Here is an 11,938-nt window from a genome sequence, read left to right on the forward strand (position 1 = left end):
ATTATTTAACATTACCATCCTTTTTCATAAATTAAAAATATTTTTATGGACCCATTTTAAAATTTTATGGATATTTTTTAAATAAATTTTAAAGGGTAGAAACTTTTATAATTTAAACAAATATTTATAGTAGACAAGATGTAAAAAAATATCAGTTATTAGGGGTTTAAATCTAAATTTTGAATTTTGAGCATATATATGCACGCAACGTTGGTAGATCTATTACACTTTTACTTCCCACCTATAACTTTATATATAACGTCTGATGTCTAGCTTTGATACCGAATATAACAACTCTATATATAAGGTTTGGCTCTGATACCAACGATGACAATACCACTTTATATATATAAAATCCAGCATCTAACTCTGATACCAACTATTATAATGGCCCCAACACAAATCCACTAATAGATATTATCTCTTTGGACTTTGAATTTAAACCGGAGTTTTAGGTTTTTAAAATGCATATGGGTTTCCGAACCCTTGTAAAAAGAATGTTTCGTGACAATTCACCCGTCCCGAAACCAAATGATAGTTTTGAACATGGGAGAAAAGAGAGAGAAAGAAGTTAAAAGAGAAGAATATGCGCTGAATCATTAAAATTCCACAAAAGAAGATCCTGTCTCCATCATTCTAATGTTCTTTGAATGCTTCATGTTTTGTTCTAAGAAGGACTCTCTTTAGGACAAAGAAATGGCTGAATCTACAAAAATAAACAAGAAAAATGGCCTCTTTTCTTCCACCATTCATCGCTGCCTCCCTTCATTATTACTCTCTTCCTCTTTTGACTGCTACTCTCATCAGTACCCATACCCTGAATTGTCCATGGGATTGCCGGCAGCAACTGGTTCAGGCTCCTTGATCTCCACCACCACACAGTCCGACATCAAGAATGTCTTCGCCACTGAAGCTGCGTGTTCTAAGCAGCATCTAACCACCTGAACAAACATAAACACACATACACCATACTACTCTATTAATAAGATTTTTAAGGAGGTTGATGAGGTTTGGGAGGTGACGCTAGCAAATGTTGTCCGCTCTGGCCCGTTTCCCTCTCCAACCCCATGTGGGATCTCACAATCTACACCGCCTAGTGTCTGGCCATTTGTAACAGCTCAAGCCTAAGCCCAATGTTGTCCGCTCTGGCCCGTTTCCCTCTCCAACCCCATGTGGGATCTCACAATCCACACCGCCTAGTGTCTGGCCATTTGTAACCGCTCAAGCCTAAGCCCACTACTAACATATCCACACCGCCTAGTGTCTGGCCATTTGTAACAGCTCAAGCCTAAGCCCACTACTAACAGATATTATCTGCTTTGGCCCATCGCCATCAACCTCACGATTTTAAAACACTTCTACTAGGGAGAGGTTTTCACACCCCTTATATAAGGATGTTTCATTCTCCTCTCCAATCGTTGTGAGATCTTGCAATTCACCTCCTTTCGAGGCCGAGCATCTTTGTTGGCAAACCGTCCGGTGTTCGGCTTTGATACCAATTGTAACAGTCCAAGCTCACCACTAGCAAATATTGTCCACTTTAACTCGTTACGTATTAACGATTTTAAAACACGTATACTAGGGAGAGGTTTTCACACCCTTGTAAGGAATGTTCGTGGGATCTCACAACAAGGCATTGTTGCAACTAAGGTCCCTTTCTCGTTTTTTTACCCAAGAAAAACAAACAAACAAACATTATCGTATTTTAACGTGTCCAATGAAAAGGATCGGTCGATGCTCACCTTGGTTGGATCGATGATTCCAGCAGCCATCAAGTCTTCGTAATTCCCAGTTGCAGCATTGTATCCATATCTAAAGTTGTCACTGGACAACACCTGATAAAGAAACAAAAACCTCAACACTTTTGTACAACCACGACAACGAACGCCAGAGAGATAGAACGAACAGTTGCATTGTAATCATATATACCTTCTCGCTAACAACGCTACCGTTGACACCAGCGTTCTTTGCTATCAGCTTGAGGGGATAAGCTAATGCTCTCTTGACAATGTCTGCTCCAACCTGCCACCGAACCAGACATTTAAACAGAACCAACAGTACATGGTAAAGAACAGACATGACAAACTTATCAAGTACCACCCATTGTATACTGTGGCCTAGCTAATGGAACACAATTTCACTAGACAGGTTACCTTCTCTTCATCATTTTCAAAGGATTCCTTGATAGCGTCGACCTTCGATGCGAGTCTAAGGAGGGTGCAACCACCACCAACAACAATACCTTCCTCAACAGCTGCCTGCAAATCGTTTCAAATTTTCGACATTAACCCAAATCCATTCAACCATAAAAAGTAATGATCATTCCATGGTCGAAGCCGTTACTTTGTCGATTCTTAGCTAATACAGCCATTTTAGAAAGACGCAGCATATTAAACAGTACCTTCGTAGCGTTAAGAGCGTCTTCAACTCTCAGTTTCTTTTCCTTGAGTTCGGTCTCGGTTTGTGCTCCAACCTTCATGAATTGGCAAAACGTCACAAACATGTATATACACATGGTTCGTAGAACAAGCCGATACACTACGGAAACTAAATTTACCTGTATAACTGCTACACCACCAGAAAGTTTGGCAATTCTTTCGTTAAGTTTCTCTTTCTCGTAGTCCTGGTCTGCAGCCTACATAATTACGACCAAACCAGTATCCAGTTCAGTCGGCTCAAGCATGACGTGAAAAACTTCGAGCAAAAGCAATAAAATAAACTAAAAATATCACTACGTCTACCTCAATCAGAGTTTTAATCTGTGCAACACGCTTAGAAACTGCGTCTTGGGTGCTACCGTCGCCAACAATTGTTGTGGTATCTTTGGTAAGCACGACCTTGGATGCAGTTCCAAGTACCTCCTTTCCAGCTTTGTCTAAGGAAAGCCCGACCTCCTCTCTGATAACCGTGGCTGTATCACCCGAAAAAGAAAATCAATAACAACCCAGAAAAACATCGATAACTTACGCTTCCTTCATTAAAGGAATGAAGGAAGAAGAGAGAAGACCTCCAGTAAGAATAGCAATGTCGTCAAGGTACTGGCTCTTGCGCTCGCCAAACCCTGGAGCTTTAAGTGCAGCAATCTTCAAAGATCCTCTCAGTTTGTTTACTACAAGAGTTGCCAGAGCTTCTTGCTCGATATCCTCGGCCATTATCAAAACGGGATAGCCACCTCTGATAGCCTCTTCCAGTATGTTAATAAGATCCCTTGCATTAGTGATCTTTTTGTCAACAAGAAGCAGCTGTTCACATAGTACAGAAGGTTAGAAGACACAAAAACACGAAGACTTATGGCCAATCATGAAATGATTGGATGGAATACCACATATACCTTGCAATTATCGAATTCCACGGCCATTTTCTCACTATCGGTGACAAAATAAGGAGAGATATAACCCCTGTCAAACTGCATTCCTTCGACGACATAGAGACTGTTATCGGCACTCCTTCCCTCTTCAAGAGTCACCACACCCTTCCGTCCTACCTTGCTCATGGCTTCGGCTATCATGTTACCCACTTCGTAGTTATTTCCAGCACTAACTGCAGCCACATCAGCCAATTCACTGTCTTCAACCTGCAAAAGTATCACATTTTAATCTAACCATTCACGAATAAAATTGCTTGTTAAGAAACATTTCATCCAACCGTCAAATGACGGGAGTCGTTAAACCATGCACTTTTACCTCTTTCGACATTTGTTTGAGTTCAGAGACCAGAGCTTTGGCCGTTTTTTCAATGCCTCTTGTGATAAGAACAGGGTTTGCTCCAGCTGCCACAACCTAAAATATGTTCAGATGAGTTAATAAAAATCCATGAGGGAATGCTTAAACATAGCACTACTCTGAATCTGAATACCTTGACACCTTCAGCGATAAGACCCTGAGCCAAAACAACTGAAGTTGTCGTTCCATCTCCGGCTAAGTCGTTGGTCTTTGCAGCAGCTTGTCTGACTAGCTTAGCACCAATGTTCTCAACTGGATCCTCCAACTCAACCTAGCCGGCACAAGTAAATACCGTGGGTCAAGTTTTCTATCGGTAGCAACAAAAATGTTTAAAAATCGCAATGAAACAAACATAAATTTGAAGGTATTTCAGTGTAGAGAAATAAAGTGGAAGAGTTTGGAGTATAACGGCCCAAGCCCACCGCTAGTAGACATTGTCCTCTTTGGGGCTTTCCCTCAAGGTTTTTAAAACGCGTCTAGGGAGAGGTTTCCACACCCTAATAAAAAGTGCTTCGTCCTCCTCCCCAACCGATGTGAGATCTCATATGGAGTCTAAATGCATAGTTGGATACCTCTTTTGCAACGGTTACACCATCATTGACAATTTTCGGGGAGCCATACTTGCTCTCAAGAACCACATTTCTTCCTTTAGGACCAAGAGTAACTCCGACCAAGTCTGCAAGTTTGTTCACACCATTCTGAAACAACGAGGCGTCACGTTACAAGAACAATAATATAAACTAAAATAGCTTCATTGCAAGTGTATTCAAAGACAAAAAAAATACTGAACAAACGAGCAATAACTAGAGCTCACCTGTAATTTCTTAATAGCCGAACCATCATGGTTGAAGTGCAACTCTTTAGCCATGGCAGAGATCTTGGAAGAACGGTTTCTCCTAAGAACTACGCTCTGTCTTTTCGGGAGCGCAAATGAAGAAATGGACGTGCGAGAAGTCAACTTATCAGAAGACAATAGAAGCTTTTTATCCACGACACGGCTTCCAGGTGCAGCAAGGGTACCAACTGAAGACATGGCTGTGAAAGTAGAAGCCATCTACCCTATGTAAAACTGAAAACAGAAAGTAATCGGTATCGTTAACTAGTTCAAATCGAAACAACTTCATAACATCAATTGCAAACAAATAGAGCAAAGGTTGAAAACCCGAGTAGACAAATTACAAAACAAAATCATCAACACAGGAATTGACACACAATTCTCAAGCAGCATTTAAAAACGTACGAAAATCACAGAGACAAGGCAGAATTAAATCAGCAAGCATGAACAAAGAACAGCCTTGATTACACACAGGAGAGTGAAGAAAACCCAAAACCCATGTAGGGAAGATTGGATAGATTAACACCCAGAAACAAAATAACATGAACAACAAAAGAAATTAGAAGATTAAACAAAATAGAAATGAATCAGCAAGCATACACAAAAACAAGCTCTAAAGATGCATGCAACAAAGGGGAAGAAATCCAAAACCCAGAAATGAATTGAACAATTGGCACACAAATCTGTAAGAACAATTGAAACCCAGAAAGCTCAAGACACATCAAAAACAAAATCCAGCTAGAAATGCAGGCAAGAACTAACGTGTAAAGGGTATGAAAATCCAAGAGAATAAGGAAGCTTACAAGAAAACGGCGGAGGCGAAAAGGGGTTTTAGGGTTTAGAGGGAGAAGGGATTGGTTTGGATAAGAGGGTGAGAGGCGAGCGCTGTGAGTGAGGCGAAACTGCGTTAATACACACAGTAGGTGGATTTGGAGGCAACAAGAAAAGTAGGTTTCTTTATAGAAAATTCCAAAAGGATGGATAGGAAAATGAGAGCTAAACGAACCCAACAATCTTGTAGCCTCCTGAACTTTCCACCAATTGTTAGCCGTTGGATTTGGCTTCTCCCTCCATTAAGAGCCCCTCCTTCATTGTCCTATTTTGGAACACTCTAGAACCTTTCCTCTTTCCCCATTTTCTTTTTCTTTTTTTTTTTAATCATCAACGTTTGAGATGCCCACGGATGTTTTTATCTACTAAATTATGTGATATAATCGGAATCTCGAATGGGGCATCTAAAACTCTCAAGATGCCCACCCTCTCTCGTAGGGATATACTATGATCTCCCGACTTGCACGTTTTTGTAGCGAAATCGATCAAGAAATGTTCATTGATAAAGCCGACGCTTTATCTTGGTGGTTGTGTCCATTAATGTTCTTAGCGAAGCAAGGTTTCGAAGAAAGCAGCAAAGATGTAAGACAAGTGAAGCTTAGACATGCGAGCAAAACCCAACCTTTAAAACTTGGACTTAGACTCGAACTCAAGAGGTTCAAACTCGAGCTCGAGGTGTGTTAAACGAGGGAAGAGCTGTTTGAACTCGGGGCGGTCGAAGTTTGGGCCTGATCTGAGCGACATAACATTTACAAATACATTTTGTATTACAAGCAGTGAGAATGTATTAGCAAGGTTAAAAGTTAAAACATAATTTGATCATAAAACAAAACTTCCACATCTAAAGGTAGCTGAAGCTCCCATGTCCTGTCTTAGTCAAGTAGTCTCATTGGCAACAGGTAAGGAGGTTGTTTCAGATGATATTACTGCCTCATCACTTACTTCCTGTAACGGCTCCAACGAGTCGACGATGTCTCGCATCAACGGCCTTGCTTTCGGGTTCTTGTTCAGGCAATGGTAAGCCAGCATTGCTGCCCTCTGAAATCCTTTGACGGGATATTCTCCTCCGAGTCTTGGGTCGACAATGGTCATCAGCTTTTTCTTCTCTTTTAGGAGAGGAAGAGCCCAATCTGTAAGGTTTTGCTCTCGAGCTGGTCGTAGTTTGTCCAGTGACTTTCTTCCTGTGAGTAGTTCGAGAAGAACAACTCCATAGCTATAAACATCACTTCGAGGGGTCAAGTGTCCTGAGCAGAAAAGAGAAATGCATAATACGTTGCCACCAGAGTAACTCGATCATTCGACCAGAAAACAAAATAAAGGCCAAGAACTCGTACCTGTCAATATGTATTCCGGTGCAGCATATCCATACGTTCCCATTATACGAGTAGAGACGTGAGATTTGTCGCCCACTGGTCCATCTTTTGCGAGACCAAAGTCCGAAAGCTTCGGATTATAGTCCTGTCGTTGAACTAAACCAATCAGAACCAAACCATTGATGTACACGTGAACTATAGACTACTCAAAAAATCTATATGTTTCGACTTCGGTAAACAGAGAAACAAGAACAAAACGAACCGAATCAAGCAGAATATTCGATGTCTTAAAATCACGATAGATAACAGGCTTTTCTGCGTCGTGAAGAAACGCTAGTCCTTTTGCAGCACCAAAGGCAATTTTCATTCTAATGGACCAAGGCAAAGGAAGCAACACTCCTGCAGTCATGGAATGTCAATATAGCATACCACAACGATTCTTCGAAAGATAGATCGAGTTCAGACAGTACAAAATTCTATAATAGTAAAACCGAGTTCATTGTTAGAATCAACGTTCTTATGACGCATCGAAAGGGTTTGAAACCGATACATGAAGTGTTCGTTCGATAATATGCAATGTTCAAAACTAAAAACCACAATCCTGACAAAGAAGTTAAAGGTCGACAAAGAAAAACTCGGAGTTTACTTGGCTGCTTACTTGAAAACAAATTGTTTTCGACGCTCCCCCGAGCCATGTACTCGTAAATAAGTACTCGATGCTCGTCTTCGCAGCAGTATCCAATCAACTTAACCAAATTTGGATGAGAAAGCTGCCCCAGAAATATGACTTCTGCCTAGAAAACAATAGCTATCTTGATTAGAGATAGCACATGGAATCAAATATGAGCAACAAAATAGGAAGAACAGATAGCTACCAGCCATTCCCTGTGGCCTTGATAGCTATTAAACCCATCATGAACCTTAACGGCCACTGGAAGTGGAACAATTCCTTCTCTCAAATCCTCAGTAATGAACCCTTTATAAACACTTCCGAACCCGCCTCCGCCCAGCACACGGTCCTGTCGAAAATTTTCGGTGATTAACTTCAGCTCGTCGAATGTAAATGCAATGAGCGGATTAGTGGCCGAGTCACGACGTAAATCTTCTACTTCTTTCGGGTTAGAGGGCAAATTGTGTTCATTGTTCCTTTGATAAGGTGATGTGCTATCAACTTTTGGAGACTCTGAAGAACATGATATCATTTCTCAGAAACCAAACACCAAAAAGTATGATTTGGATGAACAAAAGGTGATATTACAAAGCAAAAGCCAATAGAAACTAAGATTAAGTGACAATAGGTTAAGAAATTCTAACATAAAAGTGAAATTTGACTATGAACCATTAAGCAGTGATAAGAACCAACCCACTATGTCCACTCCCACTGTTGCACAACATTATCTCCACTTTCTGAGTGGATAAACAGATTTTTCCTCTCATTACATCTTTTTTTCAGATCAAAGCAAATAAACGAGCAGATTTCTTCACAAATCTCTTGAGATTTTGCTAAGAACAAATGGTTTTCATGGTAAATGAAGAACAGAGAGAACAAAAACCAGAAGAACCATGGATAATCAACAGAACAAAACAGAAGAAAACAGAGTTTCATCATCATAATCAAAGAGAGAGCATAACCAAAAGAGTATCAAAATCCATAAGTTCATATCAGAGTGTTACCTGATTTTGCATTAGACGAGACCCTATTAACCGTGGGTACCCATCGATACCAGCAGTTCCCCATTGAAGCAACTCAAAAAGAGGAAAAAAAGGGCAAACGCGCTCACACCCTCAGCGACCCACCATCGCCAAAACAAGAACCAACCCAAATCATCAAACAAAGAGAGGAAATCATAAACCAAAAAACCAAAAGAGTAAAGAAGAAAATGACAGAAATGGCTTGAAAAGGAAGAAAAGGGAGAAATGGCGGATTATTGTTGTTGTTGTTCTTGATGTGGGGTTGTTGGGTTTTTGGCTATGGCGGAAAATGGAAAGAACCCATCAAAATTTCAAAGGAATTCTTCCTTTCTGTACTGTTTTTGATTCAGAAAAGCTTTATTGTTAGTGCGCATGAACACAGTGTTCCCACCATTCTTCCTCTCCCCATCGCTGTCTTTCGCTTATGCTTCCTCCATTTGATTATTAAATATATTTCTGGATTCAAGTACTACCTTACCAACTATCGAAGTGTTGAATTGGTTAAAAATTGATATCAATTACAAGAACATTAAAAATTTAATCCAAACAAAGGGAGAAAAACACTAAAAACGTTGGAATTATTGGGAAGATGTAGAATCAAATCATTGGAGAATGAAGAAATAAAATGTTGAGTTCTTGAAAATATGAATAGAAATGGAGAGAACACTAGAGATGAATGGAGAGAAGATGAACGTGCAAGGTTAGAGCTAAAGAATACGGGTTTTCATTGTTCTTTTGTTGGATTTTTGTGCATAAATGAAAGGAGGCTAAGCGGTGTAATTTTAATATATATTTTTTTAATTATTAAACAAAAGGTTCGGGTCTCGTCGATCCCGACTTTAGTCGTTACTAGTTTTTAGCTTCATAATTATTATCGAGTTTGTTTATTTTGTTATCGTTGGTAAATAAAAAAGGTTCAAGTTTTGTCTTGGTCTCGATCTCGATTAGGGGTCCATTCAACCCAACGACCCGGACCAACTCAACACGAACTATGAGGGTTGGGTTGGATTAGCTTTTTGGGTTGGTTTGGATTCATTTTTCTGAACTCGAACCAACTCCGGTTTCGAATTCATGGGACAAAAATCTCCGGTTGACCCGAGCCAAATAATAATATATAAAATATACTAAGAAATTTACATTAATGATAGGTTTGCGAGAGTGGTATTTTCTCCTAGTTTTAGTTGAAATTAGGGGTGTATATGGTCCACGTTAGATTGGGTTGAGGGATTTTTTTTTATCCAACCCAAAAGTTCGGGTCGGTTAGTTTCGTAATCCAACCCAACTCGAAAATTATACGAAATACCTGCAAATCCATCAATAATGTAAACTTCTGAGTATATTTTATCTATTTTTTATTTGGCTCGAGTCAACTCGAGGGTTTTGTCCCATGCACTCGAAACCGAACTAAGTTAGTTCAAGTTAGATTCAAAAAAATGAATCTAAACCAACTCGAAAAGCTAATCCAACCCAATCTAGGCCTTATAATTCGGGTTGGGTTGGTCCAAGTTGTCTGGTTGAATGTACACCCTACTCTCATTCAAATGGACATTTAGTTTTTTAATTTTTAAAATATTTAATAAGTGTTCCAATTTTAAATTTTGTCTCTGAATATTATAATATATATATATATTAAAGTTAAAATAACTAAAATTATATTTAAAAAAAAAATAGGAATACATCTTTAATTCCTGAAATTAAAGAAATTTAATATTCAAACAATATATTTTAGACATTAAAAAATGTGACATATTAAATTAAACTCAATTTTAAATTTTTTATTAACTAAATCTTTAAAATATTATTTAAATTTGTTCTTAATTTTAGTAAATCTTAAACTTTTTAACGTATCTATAAAATATTATTTCATTAATACATTTAACATGTTATTATAATTATAATAAATTTTATCCCATTCATTAACAAAATTCATTTATTCCTATATCTAGAAAAAACAATAACTTAATTATACATTAAATCGAGCTAAAAATCAATAAATTTATTATAATTTTGTTTAAATAATTAATATATATATATATATATATATATATATATATTTATTCAGCCCTACATAATAAAAATTATTATTCACATACCAAATTTTTAAATTTAAATAATAAAACTTTATTATTATTATTATTTGTGCTTAGTATTTGGTCATTGACCAATTAAATAAATTTAAAAATTAATTAATTATATATTTTTAATTTTGTGTGTGAATTTAAAAAATTGAAAATAAAAGTACAGGTGGGTCTATGAGTAGTTGTATTCATTTTGCACCCTTGTTTGTTTCTTGAGAAAATACAAGAAAGTGAGAGTGGAAATGACTACATCTTTGACTTTGACCTTCAACAATCATTTTATTAATTTTATTTTTATTTAAGCGTCGGGATAAATAAAAATAAACGCCAACAAAAACAATGGAACAAAAAATTATGTTTGTTGGATGATGAAAGTCCCACATCGGCTAATTTAGGGAATGATCATGGGTTTATAAGTGAGGAATACTAACTCCATTGGTATGAGGCATTTTGGGAAGCCCAAAGCAAAGCCATGAGAGCTTACACTCAAAGTGGACAATATCATACCATTGTGGAGAGTCGTGTTCGTCTAACATGGTATCAGAGTCATGCCCTAAAACTTAGCCGTGTCAATAGATTGGCAAATCCTCGAATGTCGAACAAAGGACTCCAAAAAGAAAAAAGGAGTCAAGCCTCCTCGAAGGTACGAAGGCAGTAAAAAATGACTAAGACTCCAAAGGAGGCGTGCTTTGTTCGAGGGGAGGTGTTGGATGATGAAAGTCCCACATCGGCTAATTTAGGGAATGATCATGGGTTTATCCTATGATCATGGGTTTATAAGTGAGGAATACTAACTCCATTGGTCATGAGAGGCCAGTCCCACATCGGCTAATTTAGGGAATGATCATGGGTTTATCCTATGATCATGGGTTTATAGTCCCACATCGGCTAATTTAGGGAATGATCATGGGTTTATCCTATGATCATGGGTTTATAAGTGAGGAATACTAACTCCATTGGTCATGAGAGGCCTTTTGGGAAGCCCAAAGCAAAGTCATGAGAGCTTACACTCAAAGTGGACAATATCATACCATTGTGGAGAGTCGTGTTCGTCTAACAATGTTGACGGTATAATATGTCGATTATAAGTTATACCAACATTAGTAGCGTGCATATGACTCGAGAATTTGACTTAAATAATCGAGTAAGTTTTAATTTTTTTTTAAAACTCGAAAATAGAATTACAATTAATTCTGCTCTAATCTTAACATTATGAAAATTAATAATGGTTTTGTATTTGTTTTCTATTGGTGAAGCGTTACTTGTGAATGTGACTCTTCTACCTAATGTCAATATAATTAGAAGTTATGACATCACTATGAGTGTTTATATGTCTCGGGAATTTGACTGATCTGGACAACCTAGTCCAACCATTAAATTTGATTTTTTTTTTCTTCGATTGGGGTTAAGTTGATGTTTTAATTAATTTTTTTTTTCTTTTGAGAATTCGAAAATTGAGATTAACGT

The 11,938-nt window shown here is 37.9% G+C and overlaps 2 protein-coding genes across 4 annotated transcripts; both read right to left on the reverse strand.

The window, feature by feature from the left end:
- Window positions 1–571: 571 nt before the first annotated feature.
- LOC111484957 (ruBisCO large subunit-binding protein subunit beta, chloroplastic-like) lies at window positions 572–5,515 on the reverse strand. Of its 2 annotated transcripts, none has more exons than XM_023131626.1 (14): window positions 5,361–5,515; window positions 4,537–4,791; window positions 4,295–4,420; window positions 3,856–3,993; window positions 3,684–3,779; window positions 3,332–3,574; window positions 3,008–3,242; window positions 2,742–2,911; window positions 2,558–2,635; window positions 2,402–2,473; window positions 2,154–2,258; window positions 1,930–2,022; window positions 1,743–1,835; window positions 572–941 (listed from the first exon to the last, which is right to left on the reverse strand). In XM_023131626.1, exons 2-14 carry the CDS (start codon window positions 4,774–4,776, stop codon window positions 804–806), a joined length of 1,827 nt encoding a protein of 608 aa, XP_022987394.1. In that variant the 5' UTR covers window positions 4,777–4,791; window positions 5,361–5,515; the 3' UTR covers window positions 572–803. The 2 variants fall into 2 exon arrangements, with proteins under 2 accessions (XP_022987394.1, XP_022987392.1); XM_023131624.1 differs by having other exon boundaries at window positions 4,537–4,781; window positions 5,361–5,510.
- Window positions 5,516–6,123: 608 nt separating this feature from the next.
- Window positions 6,124–9,069, reverse strand: LOC111484958 (probable serine/threonine-protein kinase PBL16). 2 transcript variants are annotated; one of them, XM_023131627.1, is made up of 6 exons: window positions 8,376–9,069; window positions 7,577–7,884; window positions 7,348–7,495; window positions 6,964–7,100; window positions 6,723–6,846; window positions 6,124–6,632 (listed from the first exon to the last, which is right to left on the reverse strand). In XM_023131627.1, exons 1-6 carry the CDS (start codon window positions 8,437–8,439, stop codon window positions 6,265–6,267), a joined length of 1,149 nt encoding a protein of 382 aa, XP_022987395.1. In that variant the 5' UTR covers window positions 8,440–9,069; the 3' UTR covers window positions 6,124–6,264. The 2 variants fall into 2 exon arrangements, with proteins under 2 accessions (XP_022987395.1, XP_022987396.1); XM_023131628.1 differs by having other exon boundaries at window positions 7,360–7,495; window positions 8,376–9,064.
- Window positions 9,070–11,938: the final 2,869 nt, after the last annotated feature.

Source organism: Cucurbita maxima, unplaced genomic scaffold, assembly GCF_002738345.1.
Source record: "Cucurbita maxima cultivar Rimu unplaced genomic scaffold, Cmax_1.0 Cma_Scf00010, whole genome shotgun sequence".
In the NCBI taxonomy this organism is placed as follows: Eukaryota; Viridiplantae; Streptophyta; class Magnoliopsida; order Cucurbitales; family Cucurbitaceae; genus Cucurbita; species Cucurbita maxima.